This window comes from Heteronotia binoei, chromosome 9, assembly GCF_032191835.1.
Source record: "Heteronotia binoei isolate CCM8104 ecotype False Entrance Well chromosome 9, APGP_CSIRO_Hbin_v1, whole genome shotgun sequence".
Taxonomy (NCBI): domain Eukaryota; kingdom Metazoa; phylum Chordata; class Lepidosauria; order Squamata; family Gekkonidae; genus Heteronotia; species Heteronotia binoei.
This window is the reverse complement of record NC_083231.1, coordinates 59,402,071-59,424,719: the sequence shown is the minus strand read 5'-3', so window position 1 is coordinate 59,424,719 and position 22,649 is coordinate 59,402,071. Positions and strand designations below refer to the sequence as shown.

Here is a 22,649-nt window from a genome sequence, read left to right as displayed (position 1 = left end):
TGGCAGAGGGAAGGCACTAGGCAGCCATGTGCTCCCAGACAGTGCGCTCTGTCTTCTCTGCTGTTTCCAGCCTCCAACAGGCTTGTGAAGAGAGTGAGAGACGCATGAGTGCCCCCTCCCAGGAGAAGCTGGGCCTCCTACTGCATGCTCCACCACATGTGGCTCTCTCTCTCCAGCTATATTTGGGAAGGGGGGACGAAACAAGGTCTCTCATTGGGCTGTGTGAGAACACACATCCATGAAATGCAGCTGATGGCACTGTACTGTTCTAGTCTGTATCAGTATGCGGAAAGTAACCTACTGAATGGGTAATGTCACTTCCAGTGGTGTCAGGGGGTGTGGCCTAATATGGAAATGAGTTCCTGCTGGGATTTTTCTACAAAAAACACTGAATTCAGCAACACAGGTAGAATTTTATCTTTTGCCATTTGGAAAAAAAATGAAATTTGCATCTCAGTCCCTCAGAATGCTAGGTGAAAGAATTTAAGAGGTGCTCTGCTAGATCATACTAGTGGTCAGGGTTTTTTTTGTAGCAGGAACTCTTTTGCATATTAGGCTATACCCCCTGATGTAGCCAATCCTCCAAGAGCTTACAGTGGGCCCTGTACTAAGAGCCCTCTTGGAGGATTGGCTGCATCAGGAGGGTGTAGCCTCATATGCAAAAGAGTTCCTGCTACAAAAAAAGCCCTGCTAGTGGTCCATCTAATCCAACATCTTGTTTCATTCAGTGGCTAACTAGTTGTCTTGTAGGGCCAGCAAGCAGGCTAAGGCCTTCCCTGATGCTGCCTTTTAGCACCGCTATCCAGAGGTTTTTTGCCTTTGAATATGGAGGTCCCTTTTCGTCATCTTGACCTAGAAGCTTAAGTTCACTGAAATAAATTGGCTTAATTGGCATAGTATGTACAAAATCTTAAAGCAGCCTTTTTTAATTCAGGCAGACAATCAAGTGGAACAAAATCGAAAGCATTTTTATGAGCTGTCACTTGAATACATATGTAAGCTACAAGAGATGCAAGAACGAAAGAAATTTGAGTTTGTAGAACCTGTAAGTACTTTGTTGTAGAAATCTTCTGTACTAAAGAACATTGTGGATGAGGAAGAATGCAATAATAACTAGCAGAGAGAGAAATCGACATTTGACTAAACAGAATTCAGGACATGGCCCTGCACTTCCATATTCTAATTCATTTTATTTCATCTGATCAGTGCAGTGTTTTTCAAGTAAATGTAGTCTAGATGAAAGCAGTGGAGAAAGAATGTCTTCATTTGTTCATTGAGCTGTGTGGAAGCTAGGGGTGTGCAAAAAATTGGTATTTTTCAGGTTTGGGTGTACTGAACCTGGAAAATATCAGTATTTCCAGATATCCTTGAATCCCAATAATGGGAAATAATCCGGATTGGGAAATAATCCGAATTGGGAAATAATCAGGATTGCCAAATTTATTTGGTTCCATTATATCATATGGGGACCATCCCCATGGGATATAATTAAGAAGGGGATGGGTGAATTAACACTGCTTCATGTTCACTCATGTGCTGTATGGCCTGCAAAAGCCATTTAAGGGGAAAATTCCCTTTAAATGGCTTTTGCAAGGCAAGCTGCACATTGAAATGGCACAGGCTGCAGGCTGTGCTTGGGCTCTGCTGTGCAGCCTGCCATCAGGAAGGAGGGAGGGAAGATCTCAGATCTCCCCCCCTTCCATTCTGTTGGCCTTGGGGAAGCTGGGAGCCACCACCAGCAAAAAAGAGGGAGGGAGGATCTCAGATATTTCCCCTCTTATTTTCTGCTGGCCTCGGGAGAGTTCTTCCCACAGGATCAGCTCCTGGGAGAGCTCTGTTGGGCAATCCAGTTGCAACCAGGCAGCCCAGCAGAGTGCCAGCAGAGCCTGAAGGGAGAGTCCTCTAAGCAGGATCAGCTTCTTAGTTGGCTCTGTTGGGAGAGTTGTCCCTGCAGGACCAGTGCCTGGGAGGGCTAAAGGGCAGACCCATTTCATGACCCTGGACTGCCCAACAGAACTCTCCCAGGAGCCAGTCCTGGGGGAGAACACTCCCCAAGGCCAGCAGAATGGAAGTGAGAAGAACTCCCAGAGGCCAGCAGAGTGGAATGGGGGAGGGAGATCTGAAATCTTTCCTCCCTTCTTTTTGCTGGTGATGGAGAGTGAAAGCTCATGAAATGGCTGCCAGCCATTTAAACCTTGAACTAAGAGAGAAGTCACAATGGAGATAATCAGAAACACAACCACAAGGTTATAGTGACAATTAACTAACAAATGTATTATTAACCATAAACACAAAGAAACTTAAGTCCCTAATAAAGTCCTTAGAGTAGATACATATGGGAAAAGTGCAACATGAGGACGTCTTCTTCATGAAGTGATTTCTTCAGTGAAATTTTCTTCAATGAAATATGAACTTCCAAATGTTGCTTGAAAATCCCTGGGCAGGTCATTGACAAGGGGGGCAGAAGTCGACTTTCATTGAAGAAAATTTCACTGAAGAAACCACTACGTGAACAGGGATTTTCAAGCAACATTTGGAAATTCATATTTCATTGAAGAACATTTCACTGAAGAAATCACTACGTGAAGAAGACGTTCTCATGGTGGACTTTTTCCATATGCATCTATTCTAAGGACTTTATTAGGGACTTATGTGTCTTTGTGTTTATGGTTAACAATACATTTGTTAGTTAATAGCCATTTAAACCTCACAGCCCAATAGGTCTGCCTGTAAGGTGTAATATATATAATTTCAGCTTTTATTTGGAATCACTGTATCGGTAGCTGAATCAGATTCTCAAACCTAATTTGGTTTAGCAAATACCCAAATAATGCCAATAAAGTATTAGTTGGATATTTATTTGGCTTGATTTAAGCTTGTGGGAGCCACTGTTCTGTAGTGATATTCCACATAGCTGCAATGGGTATATGAAGAAATAAATGGTTTGGTTTTTAAAAAAAAATTATTTGAACTTTTGGTTTCAGCTTCCTTTTTGGCATCTTTTTAAAAAGTTGTCTTCTTTCTTCAGGGCATTTAGTTATTCACTGTATTTTATAGTGGTAGTGATATATGGGCTTAATACTTTGTTGCTTTTAATCACTACTGTACAGGACAGGGAAAGAAACCATTCTTTTTTAGTTGTAAAGGCTCTAATCTGGATAGTCCATTCTAGCCCGATCTCGTCAGCTCTCAGAAGCTAAGTGGTATAGTAAATGGATGGGAGACTTCCAAGGAATATAGGTTGTAATGCGAAGGCGGGCAATGGCAAACCACCTCTGAGTGTCTCTTGCCTTGAAAACCCTATGAGGTTGCCATAAGTCAGCTGTGACTTGACAACATTTTCCACTACCACATGTTTGAAAAAGTTCTTCTTGTATTTCAGGTCCTGTCATTTTTTCAGGGCATATTCACTTTCTACCATCAAGGCTATGAGCTTGCCAAAGATTTTAACCACTACAAAATGGCTTTGCAGATCAATATCCAGAATGTAAGTGAAGGTACTCTTTTTTTTAAATTGAAGATTTTATTTATAATATAATAAGCTTCTTGTTTGTCCTACTGTATTTATTTTAAAGGAAGACAACAATTTTAAACCTCTTTTTGCTTTCTACAAAAAGGGAGGGGGTTGCTTTCTATTTAGGTGTATAGACCTGCTTGATAGAGAAAGCTTTTACTAGGAGTCTGGAAAGGTTTGCCAAAGGGCCTGGGTAGAGACAAGGACAGTCTCATAGGTCTGGCAAAACTGAGGCAGTTCTCATGGTGTATAGAGATTATCTGGAAGTCCAGACTAAGAGAGTTTTAGGAACAGCAGGAGATATTAGCAGGAGAAGTGGAATAACTTTGTGTGTTCTCAGAGACACCAACGAAGTAACTGCATAAGCTATACCATTATAACATTTGCCTAAAGTAAAATAAAATGCTTATCTTGAACTAAAATAAAAGACTGTCCTGTGTAAATATCCCAAGCCCATCTGTGTTTAAGTAAAGATCTATTCTGCTTGTTGTTCAAAAGCTGTGATGCCTGAATTTCTGAGGAGAATATATGAACTTAAGACATCAAACCCCCTGAAACAGTGTCAGCACAAAATGGATATAAGTCAGCCTGAAGGAGTGTCCATTACTAACACATTTAAAAATAAAGTTTTGTTTTTATTTTGGCAGTGAGCTACCACAAATATATTTAGTCTCATTTATTACAGCAGTAGTAGAGCTGAAGGAAATGGGGTGGGGGGAGAAAGTGGATGTCACTGTAAAAAGGTAGCTGGTCATAAAATCAGACAAAGCCTGACCAAGTCTTTAGTCAGGAAATTGTTAACGTAATACCAACCTTCAGGTTGAGCCTGAGGATGCCCTGGGACTGAACACCAGACAGCAGATCTCTCCAGATTTTCCTGGAGGAAATAAGTGCTTTGGAGGGTGGACTCTGTGGCATTATATTCAACTGAGGGCTCTCCCTTTGCTGACAGAAGCAATTGGTTGCCTAGTAACAGCCTGTGGCTATCAGCTTCCCCAGTGGCCCAGTCCTCATCTGTCCTGGAGTAAGGCTGAAAGGAGAAGGAAGGGAGGAAATAACAGGAAAGAGGTGGCTGCAATGGTCTCTGTGGAAACACTTTGTGAGGCTGCAGTAGAGTGGCAGCCCTTTCTGAGGCTGGTTGATGGAGAAGCATCAGAGATAAGACTGAGGTAAGACTGTTTTGGTGGTTTGTTCAGTGTTGAGCCTGCAGTAGGACAGGGAAGTCAGCCAATGGGAAGCCAGAGGTGGTGACTGATGCATGATGTACCAATGGATTGTTGAGTGCACCCATCAGCCAATGGGAGCTCTCCATTTGGCCACCACCATTAGGGAATCATTATTGATGATGAAGATAGCTGTTATGAGTTTGCAGACATTTTAGATAGGGAAGGATGAAGATGTCCCTGATGGATTGGTGATATAACAGTATCTTGAAAAAGTATGACTTCCTAGTATACAAAAAACATTGGTGGGGGGAACAGTTTAACAAGTGCATTGTGAAGAAGAATTACATCCTTCTAAGATTTCAATGTAATTCTGTTTTCTTGGAGGTTTTAATTGTAATTGCTTGGAGGTTTTTAAACAGAGGCTAGATGGCCATCTGACAGCAATGAAGATCCTGTGAATTTAGGGGGAGGTTTTTGTGAGTTTCCTGCATTGTGCAGGGCTTTGGACTAGATGACTCTAGAGGTCGCTTCCAACTCTATGATTCTGTGATTCTATTTAGTATTGCATTGCCAGTTGGTCAGTCCTTATTTGAGCCTTTGGCTAGTAGTTTGGCTCTTGCAGTTAAAAAAAAGCCAGTCTGTTGCCTTTTAAAATTTGAAACAGTATCGTATAGAACTTTTAATGAAGAGTTACAATGCAAAGAGGTATAAAATTGTAAGTAATTGTTTTATTCTGTAGTATCATGATTACTATATAATAAAAATCCCCTTTGTTTATACTTCTGCCTTTTTGAGAATGAGACCATTTTAAATTCAGGATCATCTAGTTTGATGTATAAGGTTTTATTCCTTCTCTTTTTGAGGGGTGGGGGAGGGTTGTCTCACATTTAGGGTCATCTTCGTTTTGAGTAAATGCAGTATTTGTGATGCTTTAAGAAACTTGTTTGATGCTTTAAGGAATGTATTGCCATCTTCAGGCTAGCGGAGTATATGGCTTGTTGAGCCTTAGTGTCAGCTAAATACAGCACTTCTGCCCCCTATTGTGTATTCTGCCATAGAAGAAAATACTTTTCCTTTGTATCTTAAAGAATCATGTTGAGAAACACTGCATGCAATAATTAATATCCTTATGCTTATGGAATGTTTATATTGTGAGACAAATTCTTCATGCATCTGTAGTTTATGTAAGTTCATACGCAGAAGACATTGCATGAATGCAAATGCACTCTCTTGTCTATTTTAAAATTTCGTTTATGTTTTAAAAGCTGGAATTTCATGTGAAATATGGACGAGCTATAGAGTTGCTATAGTTGATTATTATTTTTGGTAACAAAAAGTATGTTTTTGATCATCTTTTGTGAAGACTAGTTAATTATGTGTATTTGTATGCTGTGCTGCTGGACATATGTACAACATACAGTATAAATCACAGATTAAAAGTTCTTGAATGGACTAGCTGTTGGTATCTGTATCCAGTGAATATCCAGCCTTAGATTTGAGTCTTGGTATTTAGACCGCTATTGTAAATTGTTCTAACTCCAGGATGTTAATTCAGGAGAGGTCAGTAGGAAATGAAGTTGTTATAGCAAACAAATACCATAATCACTCACTGGCAGTCATAGAGAACAAAACTGGAAAAGGAATATTGCCACAATTTATAGATGTATTTTCAGGAACTCTTAAGAAATGGTACAGTAGTATTCAAGAATGTATTGTTGATGCTATAAAAATATATCGCCTCATTATAAATGGTGGCTGTTGTTGAACAAGATGATGATTTAAATATTACAGTTACATATCTTAACTTGTGAATACATTGGAACTGGGTTGTATGCTACTACTCAGCTATGTATGGAGAACCTTCCTCTTGAAGAAGAGGCATTTCCTCCACACTTAGCTGAGTAGAGTGGCAGGACAGGATGCAAACTGTTGTTTACATCAATTAACTTGTCTTTTCACTTGTCATTTCATTTTCCATTCTTGTGTATTCAGTAGATCATTGAACTGTGTTGACTTACAGCTTTAGAACTACTTAGAATTTCCAGTGGTTCATTGATTAAACGGACTAGAAGTGGCTATCTGGTTGATGTCAAAGAATTCTGTTGCCTAGTAAAAGTTAATCTACCATGTGGATTTATTAATTATTTATTGTTACTGCAGGGTTTAAATTGTTCCTCTGTTTAAAAGAAACTTAACCAGGTTCTAGATATTTCTGACCTTTACAGTCAAGTGGGCTGAACTATTTGATTCTTTTACAGCAAAGAAATCTTCTCTGTCTCTTCCCAGGCTTTCTTTTTAATCCAGGCATCATTTCTGGTATGTGTTGTCTAGGGAGAGAGTATATCAGCAATGTGAAGCAATTTCTGAAAGGGGTTATTGATTACTTTGCCACTTGTTTTCTCCCTGCATCAAGCCACTGGGGTTTTTCCTGCCCTCCTGTTGTTTCAGCTAACTTTCATTTTGCAGCTAAGGTTTTTATAGTTTTAAATCTTGCAGACTTATCAAAATGGCTTGAAATACTTAATTTATGTTTAGACATTTAAAATGCTCAGAAGAGTTTTAATCATCATTCTGTTTATTGTTTTCAGGCATAAAAAGATTTTAATATTTTCTCTTATTTAGACAAGAAATCGTTTTGAAGGAACAAGGTCAGAAGTGGAAGAGCTTATGAACAAAATCAGGCGAAATCCACTGGAACAGAAAAGAGCTAATCAGTTTACAATGGAAGGCTACCTTTATGTGCAGGAGAAAAGTAAGACACTAGTTTACTTTCATAAAAAGCTCTCAAACATAACTTTAGAGACTGCACAGAATGACCCAAACATTTGTCAGGCTTGGAAAAAAAATGATAACCCACTTGGAGAAACACTGAAATAGTTAAACCAAAGCAAGATTTCTTTAGGAAAATAAACATTCAGACATGTAAAAACAAAAGCAAAAGAGCATTCCAAACCATACACTAACTATACTTAGTGTTAAAGGAAAAACTGTTTAAAGTTATAGATCTGCCTCATCCACTCTTTCAGGGCACAGACTCTGCTCTGTGTCCTAGCAAGAAGAATGTAGATTTTTCATTGCAGAGAATGGGTGTGAGGCTGGTCTATCAGGCATTCAAAGCTTTCTTTGTGTAATGTGCTGGAGATAAGTTATGGCCTCAACCAGTCACTTATTCTGACAAAATGACAAGTTCCAATAATTGCAAATTCCAACTTGTCATTTTGTCAGAATACACATAACACTTGCATGGCCTACTTCCTCTTCATTACCCATTGTCTTTGCTGATTTCCTTCCCCAAATGCTATAGAGCCTTTCCTTCTTAAGGCTCTATAGCATTTTCAGGAGACCTTTACAACAGTATGCAAAAAAGTCTACCAACTAAAGTCAGCAGAGAACTTTGGAAAACGGAGATATATGTAGTTATACATCTCAGATAATTCTTAAACTTCTTCTTGTTGAAGGACCTGCCCCATTTGGTTCCAGCTGGGTAAAGCATTACTGCATGTACAAGAAGGAGACCAAGAAGTTCACTATGATACCATTTGAGCACAGGTCAGGTGGGAAAATTGTAAGTACATTTTACAGTTCATTGTACTTCATGCCCTATATCTAAATGAGAGTATGAAAGATAAGATGCCCTCTGTATCTTTTCTCTGGGCAATTCAGTTTTTGTTTTAAGTATAATAGGCTAAAATAATGGAATGATAGATAAGAATTGTGCAGAGTTTTAGGAGGAGGTGTAGAGAACAGATAACATACTATCCTAAAATGTCCTTTTTATCTCTAGTATTTCTTTAACACCAGTGGGATTTAGTTTAAGAATAACTAGCTGGTGAAGTGCATTCACTAGAAGAGTTCTATAAAAGTTGTAATATCTGAAACTTGGGATGAATTGCTGCCCTTGAGGAACAGGAGGTTCTTTAAGGACTGCACAGATACCCTACATTGACTTTGCATTGTCTTCCCTCCCTCCACCATAGTGCCATAGTACAGGTTACAGATAACAAAGAAGCATCTGTGAAAAAAACAACTGCTGTTCCATATACATTACCTTCTGATTCTGGCAGCCTATCCCTCTGTTTTTCAGTTCTTTCTAGTATTCTAAATGCTTCCGATACTTGTAAGAAATGTTCAGAACCTATAAAAGACATGACAGGTCTTTTCTGTGTTTCATGTTCATGCCTGTACTGTATGTGCTGCTGCAGAATATTTTTTATATAAAGCATCTTCTGATCTGAGCATTCTGCAATACTGTTTGGATGAACACTTTCGGATGGGTTTGTATGGACCAGTTATATGTTAGCAATATGTCCATGCACATCATTTAAAAAAAAATCACAATTTTAATAATATTATTCTTAATTTACAACTTGTCTTTGTAGACTATAATATTTCCTCTGCTGTTTCAACACAAATATTTTTCAGGGTGAGGTGGAAGTGTTTCTCCTAAAATATTGTACCAAAAGGTATACTGATACCATAGATAGGCGATTCTGTTTTGACCTAGAAGTAATAGACAGGTAAGTTGGCAGGTAAATATTATGTTTCATGTAATGCATTTCACATATCGGGTTTTCAGATCTTTAGCAGTAAATGCTTTCTATTTGGAAATGATAACCTCTCCTATCTAGTCAAGAAGATAATCATTTTTCAGAAGAAAAATGTTCTGACTTTTAAGAAGGATAGAATTCATATGCTGGATTCATCGGTCCAGTTTTGTGTATTTGGTGTTTTGAAGGCCATGTATATGAAATCATAACAGCAATCTAAACCATGCTACTTATGGGTGTTTGTGTCTCTCCTAGATAGAATTCATATGCTGGATTCATTGGTCCAGTTTTGTGTATTTGGTGTTTTGAAGGCCATGTATATGAAATCATAACAGCAATCTAAACCATGGGTTTTTGTGTCCCTCCTAGATAGACACAAACTTTTTGATAAGCAAGATTTTCATGAGATTTAGCATTTCATAGATTAGGTTTAAACAAGTAGCTCAGTATTTAAAAAAGAGTTGACTGCTTATACTATAATTTGAATGCCTTAAGAAACTGTTTCGGTGCACCTGCTATGTGTACTGTGCCCTGTCTTCTCTTCTCTGTAACTCAGAAGTCCTTGTTGGCACATTGTTACTCTGACACACTCTGTGAGCCACTTGGTTCAAATGTTATCATTCCCAAACCAGAGTTTGTGAGTTTTTGAACTGTGTAGCTGAGTGGTGCCAGTGGCCCCCTCTACTGATGGAATAGTGTTGTTTCCTTTTTGAGGATCAGGCAGGTGACTTGCTGAAGTCACCCTGAGCCTAGCACAAACACAACCAGAAATATTACATGAAAGAGAATCTGTAGCCTTGTGTTTTCATTCCCTGCTCTCCAACCCTCTTTAGACTGTTCTGTGTATCTCCCATTTCTAATGCTTTGTAAAATACCTAGCAAGGAAATATATTTTATGTCAACTTCAAAAGATATTTGTTAATGTATCATATATTTACTCATGGCTGCTTTTTCTATGAGATAGTTGGTTAATGATGATTAATACTCATACAAATAATTTTCCCCCATTCATTGTGATTTTGCAGATCAGCTATGCCTGTGACTGTACAAGCATGCTCAGAAGAGGACAGAAATATGTGGCTGGAAGCTTTAGATGGAAAAGAAGCTGTAAGAGTTGAATTATGTTCTTTTTAAAAAAACCCCTATAATTTACATTAATAGTTCCTGTTTCCTGTTCTGTTGGAGTTTTTTCATTTCAATTTATGTCTTTTTTTTTTTACACAAGAGCAACAAAAACTTGATTACATGTTGTCATTATAGATTTTTAAAACATAATTATTTTACGTGAAAATAGCTTTTAAAGATAACTGGTTTATATTAATTTGCATGGAGATAAAAATTAAAATACAATAGGTAGTGATTCCAAAATATTATATTCCATTATTTATATAGCAGATTGTACTGAGTAAACAGAATTAAGCAAAATCATAGTAAGGGTAGGGAACTTGGGTCCAGTCTTTCTCTATACCGTCTCTGTTTGGATAATACAATCCTGACAACATTTGTAATGCACATTAAGCATAAACAGGCAAACACCTTTACCAAAAAACCAAAAAAAAACCCCTCAAACCAGGCCAGCAAATAGCTATAGATTGTTACATCATTCTCTTTCTTTCCCTCTCCCTCTCTTAAGATGCATACTGAAGGGTCAGTAAAAATAAAACACCCATTGGGGTCTCTGGCAAACTTAACTTGGTGTAAAATCCCCCAGCCAAATAGGGTGATCAGACAGACACTGAATATGAACAAAATATATCCAGTGTTCCACCCCGAAATTTAAATGATGTTTGTGCTTGACCTAACTGAAGGATAGTAACACTAAAACAGAACAGCAGAGAGCTGCAACCTGGGCTAGCCCTAGACCTTCTAGCACCCTTGGCAGCAGAGCTCCACCCTGAGTCACTGGGCCTGCCGCCTACTCACGAGTAGACCCATGGCTGCTGCCTACTCACAAGTAGGCACAGGGCTACTTGTGAGTAGGTGGCAGCCACGGGGATATGCCAGAAGGGCTAGGGCCGGCCCTGAGGGAAGGAAAGGTGCGGCAGCAGCCATTGGGGGGGTAGTTGGGCAGGAAGGGAAGGTGCCAGGGCGATGGGAGGGGGTCGGGAAGAAAGGGAGGGAAGGAAAAGTGTGGTGGTGGTGATGGGGGGGGGGGTCGGGCAGAAAGAGAGGGAAAGGAAGGAAAAGTGCAGCAGCAGCGGTGGCGATTGAGCGGGGTCGGGCAGAAAGAAGGGAAGGGAAGGTGCGGCAGCGATGGGAAGGATCAGGCAGAAAGGGAGGGAAGGGAGGCCCTGGGGCAGTGGCGATGGGGGGGGTGAGGCAGGCAGGCAAACTAGGTGTTTGTCATGGACGGGGGGACCCAATTTAGTGCCTACTCCCTCTCGGCACCCTAGGCAAGCACCTAGTTTGCCTAGTGGGTAATCCAGCCCTGGCTGCAACAGAAAGGACCAGGACCAAAAGCTGTCCTTAAAGATTAACATATTTTGGCTTCCAAATTAGTAGTCAAAGCCTGGCAGCCAAGAGGGAGAACCTAGCAGTGAGGAGAAAAACAAAACTGGGGTAGAGGTCTCATACTGTTACCATACATGCTCCCTTTCACATATATTGACACATGTACTTTCTAACTTCGGTTTGGGACATTCACTCAGAACCAGTTTGAGGGAATTAAGCCCAGTGTCAGGGGGAAACCTCTTTCCGCTTTTTCATCCTGGCTAGCTTGGAAAACTGACACATTCATCAATTCACCAATGTGGATTTAAGGATCCTTATCGGGATAGTGGGAAATCAAACGCAAAATGCCTCTTACAGGCTAACTGTTTCCATGAAACAACTAGATCTTTTCCAAAGCAAGGCTTAGAATTTATGCAGAGGTATGGAAAGCAAAAAGGTAATTGAGAGTAAAACCAATGTAGTTGTGTTGTGTTCCGAGGAACAAGCATAGGAAGAGTTACATGAGAAGAAAGAAAGAGCAACAAGCCTCTAACTGAGTGAATTCTGCACCTGGCAATGGCAACAAGGAAATTATGAGGGGGAGAGGAGGATTCAAAGAAGGAGAGAGAGAGTTTTAAAGAGAAAATGAGTTAACAGAGAAGACTTTACCCGTCCTCAGTCTGCTGAGCTGAGTAGAGTACATTGTCTGTGTAGATGCTCCAGAGATTCAGGGTAGAGAACCTTAGACAGTGTTTCAAAAAGTCCCAAATAAATAGTAAGAAGGTTTGATGTTCCAGAAGAGCAGAGTGGGCAGCCTCTGAGCCAGCGGAGGAATGAGACTGCACTATTTTGTCTCGCAGGAAAGTGATAGTTTTAGGGGCCAGCTCAGTAGAATATCAAAGCAATAACTGTAAAGTCCAGGAATTCAAGGAGTGGCCAGGATAAGGATCTATGGGTTTCCTGACTTTGTTTCAGTTAGGAAGCAGGGAGCTTCCCAGAAAGGTAACAAAAGGTGATTGCATTCTGGTAGGGTGGACAAAAGATTTAGCAGGGTGGATGGTTCACCCATGCTACAATCAGTCTGGGAGGAGACATTCAGACAAAGTCAGTAAAAGTAATTAAGACCACCTGGTTGCTTGATAGTAATTAGAGTTTGTACTGAGGAAGAATTGCCCTTGCTGTTGAAATTACACTTATATATCCAGGTAGGTGCCTGACTTTGCAAGCTCCCAATGCATTGGGTAGGTATGCAATATCCCTTCAGTAATGTCCCATCAGTGAAACAGCCTCTCACCCAAACTTTTGGTCACTGATTTAGCATAGCCTGAGGAGCATCTTGGCGTCATGTTCTCCAAAGCAAGGCATTGCTGCCTTTCAAAGTGCCAAAGCAAATTAACCCAGGATGGAGTCAGAGCAGACATCACACATCTTTGAATGGGAACCCTAGTAACAATAGGTAGGTGAAAAGAGGGTCAAACAAGAGGATGCATAGTATACAGGTATATTTTGTGACTTGAAATGTCTGTTTGCTGTTGTGACAGACTCAGGAACTTAGCCTGAGTAGCTGGGGAACAGGCTTGCAGCTATTGGCTGAAATGTTACCCTAGCAATGGAAAAGTAGCAAAATGAGTTCTTGGCAGAAAACACCTTAGGAGATTTTAATTCTGATCTGGGGAGTCTTTGAGAGAGGTCTTCAGAGAAAGAGTCTAAAGTGAAAACTGTGGGCTTAGGCCAGTCATTGGTGAGGGGACAACTGGACAAGGAGCTGAGAACAGCCAATGGCTGAGTTCCTTGTGGAGACAGAGCTGGGCTTAGAGTCTGTCTGAGAAAGTGTTTGAAGCCAGAAGGGGGCAAAACCAGACACCACCTGTGAAGGAAACTCTCTGAGGGAGATCTGCCAGCACATCAGGCAGTCTCCTGTGTACAAACTAAGATAACACAAAGACACAGTAAAGGGAGAACTGGATTCTGGTGGTCAGCAGGATTACCCAAGACTCAGACCAGAAAACTAGTTAGCACTGAGACACACGAGGTGTGAGTCCTGGAAGCTAGTGTGAGAAGGTCTGTGAGGGATAATTAATCTGGCACCAGTCAGGAGTTCTCTATGTGTGTGTGGAAGGAGTGATTGTAAGTTTGTTGTTTTTATGATTTTGTGTAGCCAAGGCCTAGGGCTAAACAACTGAACTAACAACATTCTTAGTGCCCAGAAGGCATTGCCTGCCATAGAATTCAGTAGAATTCTGAAGTCTGTCTGTTGTTTTAAAGATTTTCTGCCAGGGATATATATAGTTTCTTTATATTTTACCTCAGTCTGATAAAAATCTCTGTGTTCAGTAATTGATGATTTGCCAATCATCTGCTGCCAACTGATTTGTCTTTTGTTATCCAATAAACCTGTTTTGTGAGTTTTGAATTTAAAACTGTTTGGTGCCTATATTTTGAGAGGTCTGACAGAATTTTGAGTGTGTGCCTGAGGGAATGAGGGAAGGTGACTGGGGAGAAATTTATTGTGGTCACCCTTCCAAGCAGACTCTGACCGGCTCCTTCACAGCTGTGGAGATCCAGGTGGGTAGCCGTGTTGGTCTGAAGCAACAGAACAAAGTTAGAGTCCAGTGGCACCTTTAAGACCAACAAAGTTTTATTCAGGATGTAAGCTTTCATGTGCATGCATACTTCCTCAGACAAACTGGAATTAAACTTACTAGTCTGTGCATATAAGGCAGAGGTTGATTGCAAATTAGTCTACAAGCATACAATATGATTAAATGTTTTGACATAAAAGCAGGAATAACAAACTTAATTTATAAGGTCATAATTGTTTAGATTTAATTCCAGGGGAAAACAGTGTGGCAAAGAAAGATGTCAGAATTGGCAATAGATGTGTAAAGGGGCATGTGGAAAATGGTGGTTTGTGTTGGTTCATGGTTCATTACTTGGATTGGTAGTTTGTGTTGGTTTGTAGTTTGTTTGATTTCCTGAACTGGCTTGTGGTTCATTTGGTACGGGAGGTATAGAACAACCCCCTTGTGAATTAGAGACACCAAGCTCACTGTAAGTCTTCAGTAGGCTCTCCTCCACCTACCATCCAAGTTTCGCAAAGATTGGATTTGGAATGTCCAAGTTATAGATCCCCAAAGCAGGTGCTTGAACCGTGGTTTGTTTTTCGGTTTGTGCCCATCCCTAATTGCTGCTTTAAACAAACACAAACTGGCTTTTTTGAATACACTTACAATTTTTATCTTTTTCTTTTCCCTAGGTATTGCTGACAAATTTGAACAGAGCTAATGCAAAAAGAGAAGGAAGTAAGTACTTGGGTTAAAATTGTAATTGTGTTAATAATATGCTGTTAAAACCCCTTTTCCCAAAAAATAATTTCAAGAGAGAACAATTGAGCTGTATCTCTGGAGCCTAATTGGGGACTAGCTTTTAAGCCTGCATGAGTGGACTGGAGACATAAGTATATAATAAATAAATGGAGACAAAAATTTGAGCATAATTCTTAGCCCCATGTAACTTCCCCTTTTGGTAAATATAATCAGAAAATAAAACATGCGCAAAGCTGCATGTGTAGAAGATATCCTTTGTTCATGAAAGAACTTTTTAACACCTCATACTCCATGAGAAAAGTGACATGAAATCCAAAGGTATCTTTTGCTTGCACAAGAATGTGTGCAGCCATGTTGCCATAGCACCTTATTGTTTGTCACGTCATAATTTCTTGCACAGAAATTTGTGGAACAGTGCTAGTTGCTCTATCATTCTTCTCACAGTTCACTGCATACAGTGCATAATTGATTAGCTTTTTGAAATTCAGGGAGAACATATCACTTTAATTATTTTTAAATGTGATTTAAAAAAATCATTAGTAAATTTGATTAGATGCAGTCTTGCATTCCTTGAAGAGTAGACTGTGTTCCTGTTGGAAAATTATAAAATATCATTGATATGAAATGCTTGAACAGTGTTTCTTCTTTTAGGTGCACAGTTGGATAAGATTGGGTTCACTATTCTCAGAAAGTGCATCAGTGCTGTTGAAACTCGAGGTAATGACAAACCTGGTCAAGTGTTACATGTGGTTCATGACCTCAAGCTGGGAAATGAGAGATTTCATCACAGTGATAGTGGGCCTAGCATGATGTAGTAGTCAGAATGTTGGACTAGGATCTGGGAGCCCAGGTTCGGATTCCCACTCTGTTGTGGAAGCTTGCTGGATGAACTTGGACCAGTCACACACTCTCAGCCTAACCTATTTCACAGGATTGTTGTGAGGATAAAATGGAAGAGAGGAGAGTGATGTGAGTCACTTTTGGTCCCTATTGGGGAAAATGTTATAATATAAATGATTTTTTTTTTCAAAGAAAAGTACATTCCAGTGCCATTGAGAACAAAATAGGGCTCTCTACTAAACACATGTCTGCTTCTGCACATTTCTGCCCCTTCACGAAGCTTGGATCAGGTGAATACCAAATATCACAGCTCAAGAATCTCGGTTCACATCCAATGCCTTAGAGAATCCATTATCTTCTATCAGCTTTAATCACTCACCTGTAATATGCCCTTGTAATGACTGTTGCTAGGTAATGAAAGAGGACTATAAATGAAAGTATTCCTGTTCCTCTTTTCCCAGCTCACAACTTACATGATGCAGCTTCTAAAAGAAGTTGTATGTATGTGCAAAGGGAGTAAAACAGAGTGTGTCTGTATACCTAGACACTGACACGTCCATTTAGAAGGTCTCGTTCAAACTTTTCAAAGCTGTTAAGATGCATCAGTTCTTCTAAATATTTTTCAGAGTTCTATGTTTTTATTGTAAAATTCAAAATAAAACTTATACAACTAAAATTTATATCACAGTCTTTAAGCTTAACTAATTTTTAAAAATATGAACTTGGGCTGTGTCCTATCACTCCATTCAGTGAAGTGTAAAGCTAAGTTCAGTGATTCCACACTTAACTTGGTTTAATGGTAGGTGCAGTCTACTATTTTCATATGTACCAAGCTGCTGTGATGACACATTCCTGATTTTAATTCAGTATTTCTGTGTGCCTACATTACGTGCCCTGTGGCGCAGAGTGGTAAAGCTGCAGTACTGCAGTCCAAGCCCTCTGCTCACGACCTGAGTTCGATCCTGTCGGAAGCTGGGTTCAGGTAGCCAGCTCAAGGTTGACTCAGCCTTCTATCCTTCCAAGTTTGGTAAAATGAGTACCCAGCTTGCTGGGGGTAAAGTGTAGATGCCTGGGGAAGGCAATGGCAAACCACCTTGTAAAAAAAATCTGCCATGAAAACGTCATGATGCAACGTCACCCCAGAGTCGGAAACAACTGGAGCTTGCACAGGAGACTACCTTTACATTACAGTTATGATTGCCAGATTGTTGCCTAGAAATTCACTTTTTGAATCTAGCAACAAAGTGGGAAGCAAAATGGTAGTTGCTTTTGTGTGTAATTCTCATGGTTCTTTAATCCATTTAGCTGCCTCATCAGCTGTATAGTGCAGTCTTATACATATTTACTCAGAAGTCGCCCTGAGCCTGCTTCGGCGGGGAGGGCGGGATGTAAATAAAATGATGATGATGATGAGAAGTCCCTTTGAGCTCAGTGGGGTTTACTTCCTAGAATCTGAACCTAAGGTTGCAGCTGTAGCAAGGGGAGCTACTAGTGTGCTACATGCAAGGTTGAGAAGGACACTGACAGTGCTGCTGGATGAACTAATAGGAGATGTTGCAGCTTCTCAATCTGCAACTTCATTAAACTAAATCTCTGGTATGAACCAGGCAATTTTGTTTCACTGTGCATTTTTTGAAAACATGACATTGTGATGCTTCCATATATTATTTGGATGCCACCAACAGGAAAGTCATTAATTGTACATACACAATTAGTGTGTTATAAGGTATGATTTTATAGAAACCCTCACTTTTACCAGTCTTTTATATATACCACTCTAGCTGCTGGTTATTTGCTGACTCCTGATTTTAAATGACTCTTTTAGTAATTTAAACCATTTCTTGCATGCAGCAGATTTGCAGAAACTATTTTAGGGACAGATAATTTTTTCCTGCTTTCTGAACACTCAATAAATCTAGGACTATTTAGCTGTATGGTTAAAATTGATATTGATTTCTTTGAGCATATGTAATAATGAGGAGTACATGGGGAAAAATTATGCCCTTCAAATATCCTAGTGAGTGAAAAAGCTCTGACCTTAGAATGGCTTAGCCATAATTGTCCTGCACTTTTGCAGAAGATACTTCAAAACCCTGTTATACTGAAAACCATAATGGACAGATGCCTCTGCAAAGTTTTTGTCTCGATCCCAGGTTTTGTCTTTCAGTTTCAGTGGATGTGAGGTTAGTGTGGGTGGAAAGAGGGCTGTCTAGTGTAGGTGGAAACTGAGAATAGTCCTGTCATATTGAAGAAAAGTCTGGTACAAAAAAAGAAGATATTATTCATAACTTATCAATAACTGAATAACTTTCTGAGTTTCATCAAGATTGGTAGCCATGTTATTCTGTCTGTAGCAGCAGAAATGAGTAAGAGTCCAGTAGCACCTTAAAGACTAACAAAAGTTGTGGTAGGGTATGAGCTTTTGGGAGTCACTGCTCACTTCTTCAGATACAGCTAGTATGTCAGTCCATCTGTCCTATATATTGGAAAGTGGGGTGTTTCAGCTTTGGGCCCTGAAATGGAAGACTGCACATTGAGCTTAAGGTTTTGGGTTTTTTTAAAGATGGCATTATAGAAATCTCATTTCTACATTACAGTAATTAAAATGATTAAAATGAACTTGTCAGAGGTGGAAATGTAGCATCCTTCCTACTTCTAAACATGTTCTTGACTTTCAGTATTTTTAAAATTTTTAGCCAGTTTATTCTGCAATCCCAGTCATTCTGGTTGCATTGTGGGGCCTAACTTCATTTCTGAGTGAAGGCATAATCTTCATTCATTCATTCATTCATTCATTCATTCATTCATTCATTCATTCATTCATCTGAGGCATTTTAGTATACTTTTCTCTGATTGATTAACTTGAAGATTACAGTGATGCTAAAAATTAATGTAAACAATTAAAGCAGTCCGGCCCTACTTTTGAAGTCTGCAGAACAGCTCAGTAAACTACAACAGTCTATCAAAGGATTAGCAAACCCCTTGTAAATAATTATTTTTATGCCATATCTGGAGGAGCAACAAAGTGAGTGCCTTTTTACAGAGGTGCCCATTCCACAGAGATCTTGCAGGAGCTCTCCTGACAAGTCCACAGGAGGGAATGACAAGTAGTGAAGTGGCTGCTTGAAAATATACTGGAACAGGAGGTTCTGCAAGAATGTCAGTTCTAGGTTTTGTGGGTCTTGTGTATATTTCTTCACATTTTAAAATAAATAATTGGCTGGCTGACCTTGTTCATTTTTTAAAAGGTTAGAAACTGAGGTTGCTAGTTTCTGCTTGAAAGAACTTTTATGTATGAACTTAATAAAAACTAGGAGATGGATGCTTTAGAGGCTCTCTAGCGTGTTGTGTAAAATATTTACATATCACTGTACCATAAAATTGCTATACGTGATGTAGGTGTAGACAATTGCAGCGACAGATACGACTGCAGTAATAGACCAGAAGTGAAGGAAGAGATTAAGATCAATGCAGTTATCTTTCAGAGACACATTAGCATTATCAGATACAGGAGAGCAACTTGTCAATGATTCCTTTATGATTTATGCTACAATGGAATTTGGTGAACAATAGAAACGGTAGAGGGTTATGTAACTAGATCACTGTTTATATGGGTTGGATTTTATAGCACTTCATAACAATTGTATGTTATGTGTGTCATTAAGTGGTAGAATACATTTTTCTTTCACCCTTTGGGAATTAAGTTTCACTCTGCAAAATATCTGTATTAGAGAACAGGGATTTATATATGTTTTCTGCATTTTGTTATAATAGCTTGTTTGCTGCAAAGATAGATGGCAGCAGTGAGTTGTCATTATTTGTGCTTTTAAGATAGAAAAAAAAAGATAGAAATATTTCTATTTTATTGGTGAGGAAATAGAAGGACATTTCTCTATAGGGAGAAAACACAAAAAAACACCTCCCAAACCCCTTGACACGTTCAAATGTGTGATTAAAAAAAAGTTTCAGAAACTTTTAAAATATGGTTATTACAAAACTATTAAGGGCTTACACAAGTCACAAACATTTTCCCCTTCATAATTTATGTTAATGAATGTACTCAATCTTCAGTAATAGCAATTTGTGATAATAAATTACAGCTGTCCCATAGTATCTGTGAAGTAGTATTTTGATCTACTAAAAGAATATATGGCTATTCTTCTGAAACCCTTTGGTGTATAAAAAGTGGTATATTATTAAAACTGCCTAGCTATATTGCTAGTTTTAGTCCTTAAAATAAGGAAACAAAGACATCTTTGACTTAGAATTATGAGACAAAAATGATCCCAACAATAAGTATGTACTCTTTGTTTTCTCTGAGGAGATGAATTGTGTGTAGTATCCACAAAATAAATTTAGGATTATCACACTTTTATGATTCAGTGTCTCTGTCTTATGACATAGAGACTCTTGGTGGATCAGGTTTTTCATGGTGTGAAGTTTTTTTATTGGGAACTTTAATACTAAGGTTCTTTGTGTCAGTCTACAGACTGGCAGAACAGCAGAACTAGTAAAAGAACATGACATTCCTGCAAACTGGCAATGGCTTAAATCAATTTGCCAATTTCTTCAGAATGATAAGCTTTTCCATTGTTCTTGTCTACAGTTCTTAAGTGCTTGTGCAGAGTTGCATATGAAGGCACAACTTTGACTTCTGGGTGTTAGAACGCCCTATTTCCAAAAGAATATTGATGGCAGTTTCAATCAACATAAGTGTAAATTGTTCTGTGGCTTTTCCTGCTAAAATTGAGTACCCAGATGAACACCACTGTTGTCCTCGGCCAAATGCCTGGCAGAACATCTCTGCCTTACATGCCCTACAGAACTGTAGCAAGTCCTGCAGGGCACAGATGTTACTCAGCAGAGAGTTCCACCAAGTTGGGGCCAAAGCACTGAAAGCTCTTCCCTACATGAGGACAGATGGATATCTCTCAGACCGGGGACCACATGCAAGTTCCTATCAGCTGAGTGCAGTGCTCTTCAAGGGGTATAATTGTAGAAACAGTTCCAAAGATACCTGAGTCCCAGACCATTTAGGTCCTTAAAGGTAAGCACCAAAACCTTGAACCTGAGCCAGTGCTCAAGTGGTAACCAGTGCAGCTCAAATAGCACAGGTTGAATATGTACTGATTGGGTGGGTGTGTGTCTTGGAGGGCCTGCACTGCTGCATTCTGGTCCAGTTGAAGTTTCAGGGTCAGTCTCAAGTATAGGTGCATGTAGAGTGAGTTACAGTAGTTCAGTCTGAAGATGACAGTTACATGGATTACTATGGCAAGATCAGGTAGGGACAGTTAGGGGGCCAATTGCCTGACCTGGCGTAGCTGGAAAAATGCCAACCTGGCAACATTTGTGATCTGGGCCTCCACTGATAAGAAGGCATCCAGAATCACACCCAAGCTCTTGACAGTTGGTGCTGGTGTTAAGAGCACACCGTCAGAAGCTGGGAGTCTGCACACCAACCCTGAATCCTCCCTGCCCAGCAATTTTAGCTGCATTCATTCTCAACTGGCTCTGTTTCAACCATCTCACCATGGCTTCCAATCCCTTAGTCAAAACAGTAAGGACTGTATACAGCTGGCCACCTATCTACAGATATATTGTTGCATTGTAAACTAAAGGCACAAACTTTTGGAGTCAGTATAACTTTATTTTTAATGCATTCATTCCTATGGTTTATATCCCGCCCTTCCTGCAGAAGCAGGTTCAGGGCAGCTTACATATTCATGAAAAGTCACATAAAAACCATTAGTCATTTAAATTCTGTAATATAGCATATAAATACATTAATATATAAAACATAAAAATATAAAAACAGTTTCAGGGGCTATATAGTTCTTAAATGCGTTTAATGATGGCGGATAGCTGCCTATTCATTCTATATCAGATATTGGTATTCCGCTGTTCCTGCTAGATGTTCTATATAAAAACAGATCTTAGGGTCATGATTGTGCTTTGAGGTGATCCTGATGTTTCAGAGTCTGTTGTAATCTTTGATCTTAATTAGTAAATGCCTGGTGGAAGAGCACCATCTTGCGGGCCTTGCAGAATTGTGGGAGCTCTCGCAGGGTCCTAAACTCCTCAGAGAGCTTGTTTTACCAGCACAGAGCTACAACAGAAAAGACCCTGGCTCTAGTTGTCATGAGCCTGGCCTCTCTGAGGCTGGGGTTTGAAAACAGGTTTTGTGACCCAGACTGAAGTGCTCTCCGGGGAACATGTTGGGAAAGGTGGTCCAGAAGGTATGCAGGTCCCTGACCATATGGGGCTTTAAATGCTAGCAGTGCAGGAAATCAAAATGCAATCAGAACTGTGACTTTTGAAATGTAAGGTGCTTTCACACACACTGAATAGTGCATTTTCATCCAATGCACTTTGCAACTGGATTTTACTGTGTGAAATGGAAAAATCCACTTGCAAACGATCACTAAAGTGGATTGAAGCTGTATTATTTAGCATGTGTGAAAGTGCCTGTACTCAAAGCAAGAGATGGACAAACTGTTAAAAAAATATTTTCAACTCTGAATGCCATATAATGCAGCATAGAAATGAGTGGCTACAGCATTTTTAATATCTGACTTTAATTGTTCTTCATTTAAATATATGTTTAAATTATTTACATCCACTTTTAGGTTTGAAAATGGCATGAGAAAAAGGAAACCAAATCTTTTCAGTTTTCTTTGTATCAGACTTGAATTTTAAATAGTTAATATGATCCTGAGCTATTGTACATTTTCTTAAATAATTATGCTGTGCAGTGACTTCAAATGCAAAAACATCAGGGTTAAACTATACTATCAAAACATATATGTAATAGGGAAAAATCTTTTGT

At 39.4% G+C, this 22,649-nt stretch overlaps 1 protein-coding gene across 1 annotated transcript in view; it reads left to right on the top strand.

Moving 5' to 3' along the window:
* The window catches only part of ARHGAP10 (Rho GTPase activating protein 10), a 183,960-nt gene that overhangs the window by 69,669 nt on the left and 91,642 nt on the right, over positions 1 to 22,649 (top strand). The window contains exons 6-13 of the mRNA XM_060246668.1: positions 935 to 1,045; positions 3,383 to 3,487; positions 7,303 to 7,432; positions 8,139 to 8,245; positions 9,103 to 9,197; positions 10,253 to 10,334; positions 14,914 to 14,959; positions 15,635 to 15,700. Coding sequence (XP_060102651.1) covers positions 935 to 1,045; positions 3,383 to 3,487; positions 7,303 to 7,432; positions 8,139 to 8,245; positions 9,103 to 9,197; positions 10,253 to 10,334; positions 14,914 to 14,959; positions 15,635 to 15,700 — 742 coding nt within the window. The remainder of the gene's footprint in view (positions 1 to 934; positions 1,046 to 3,382; positions 3,488 to 7,302; positions 7,433 to 8,138; positions 8,246 to 9,102; positions 9,198 to 10,252; positions 10,335 to 14,913; positions 14,960 to 15,634; positions 15,701 to 22,649) is intronic.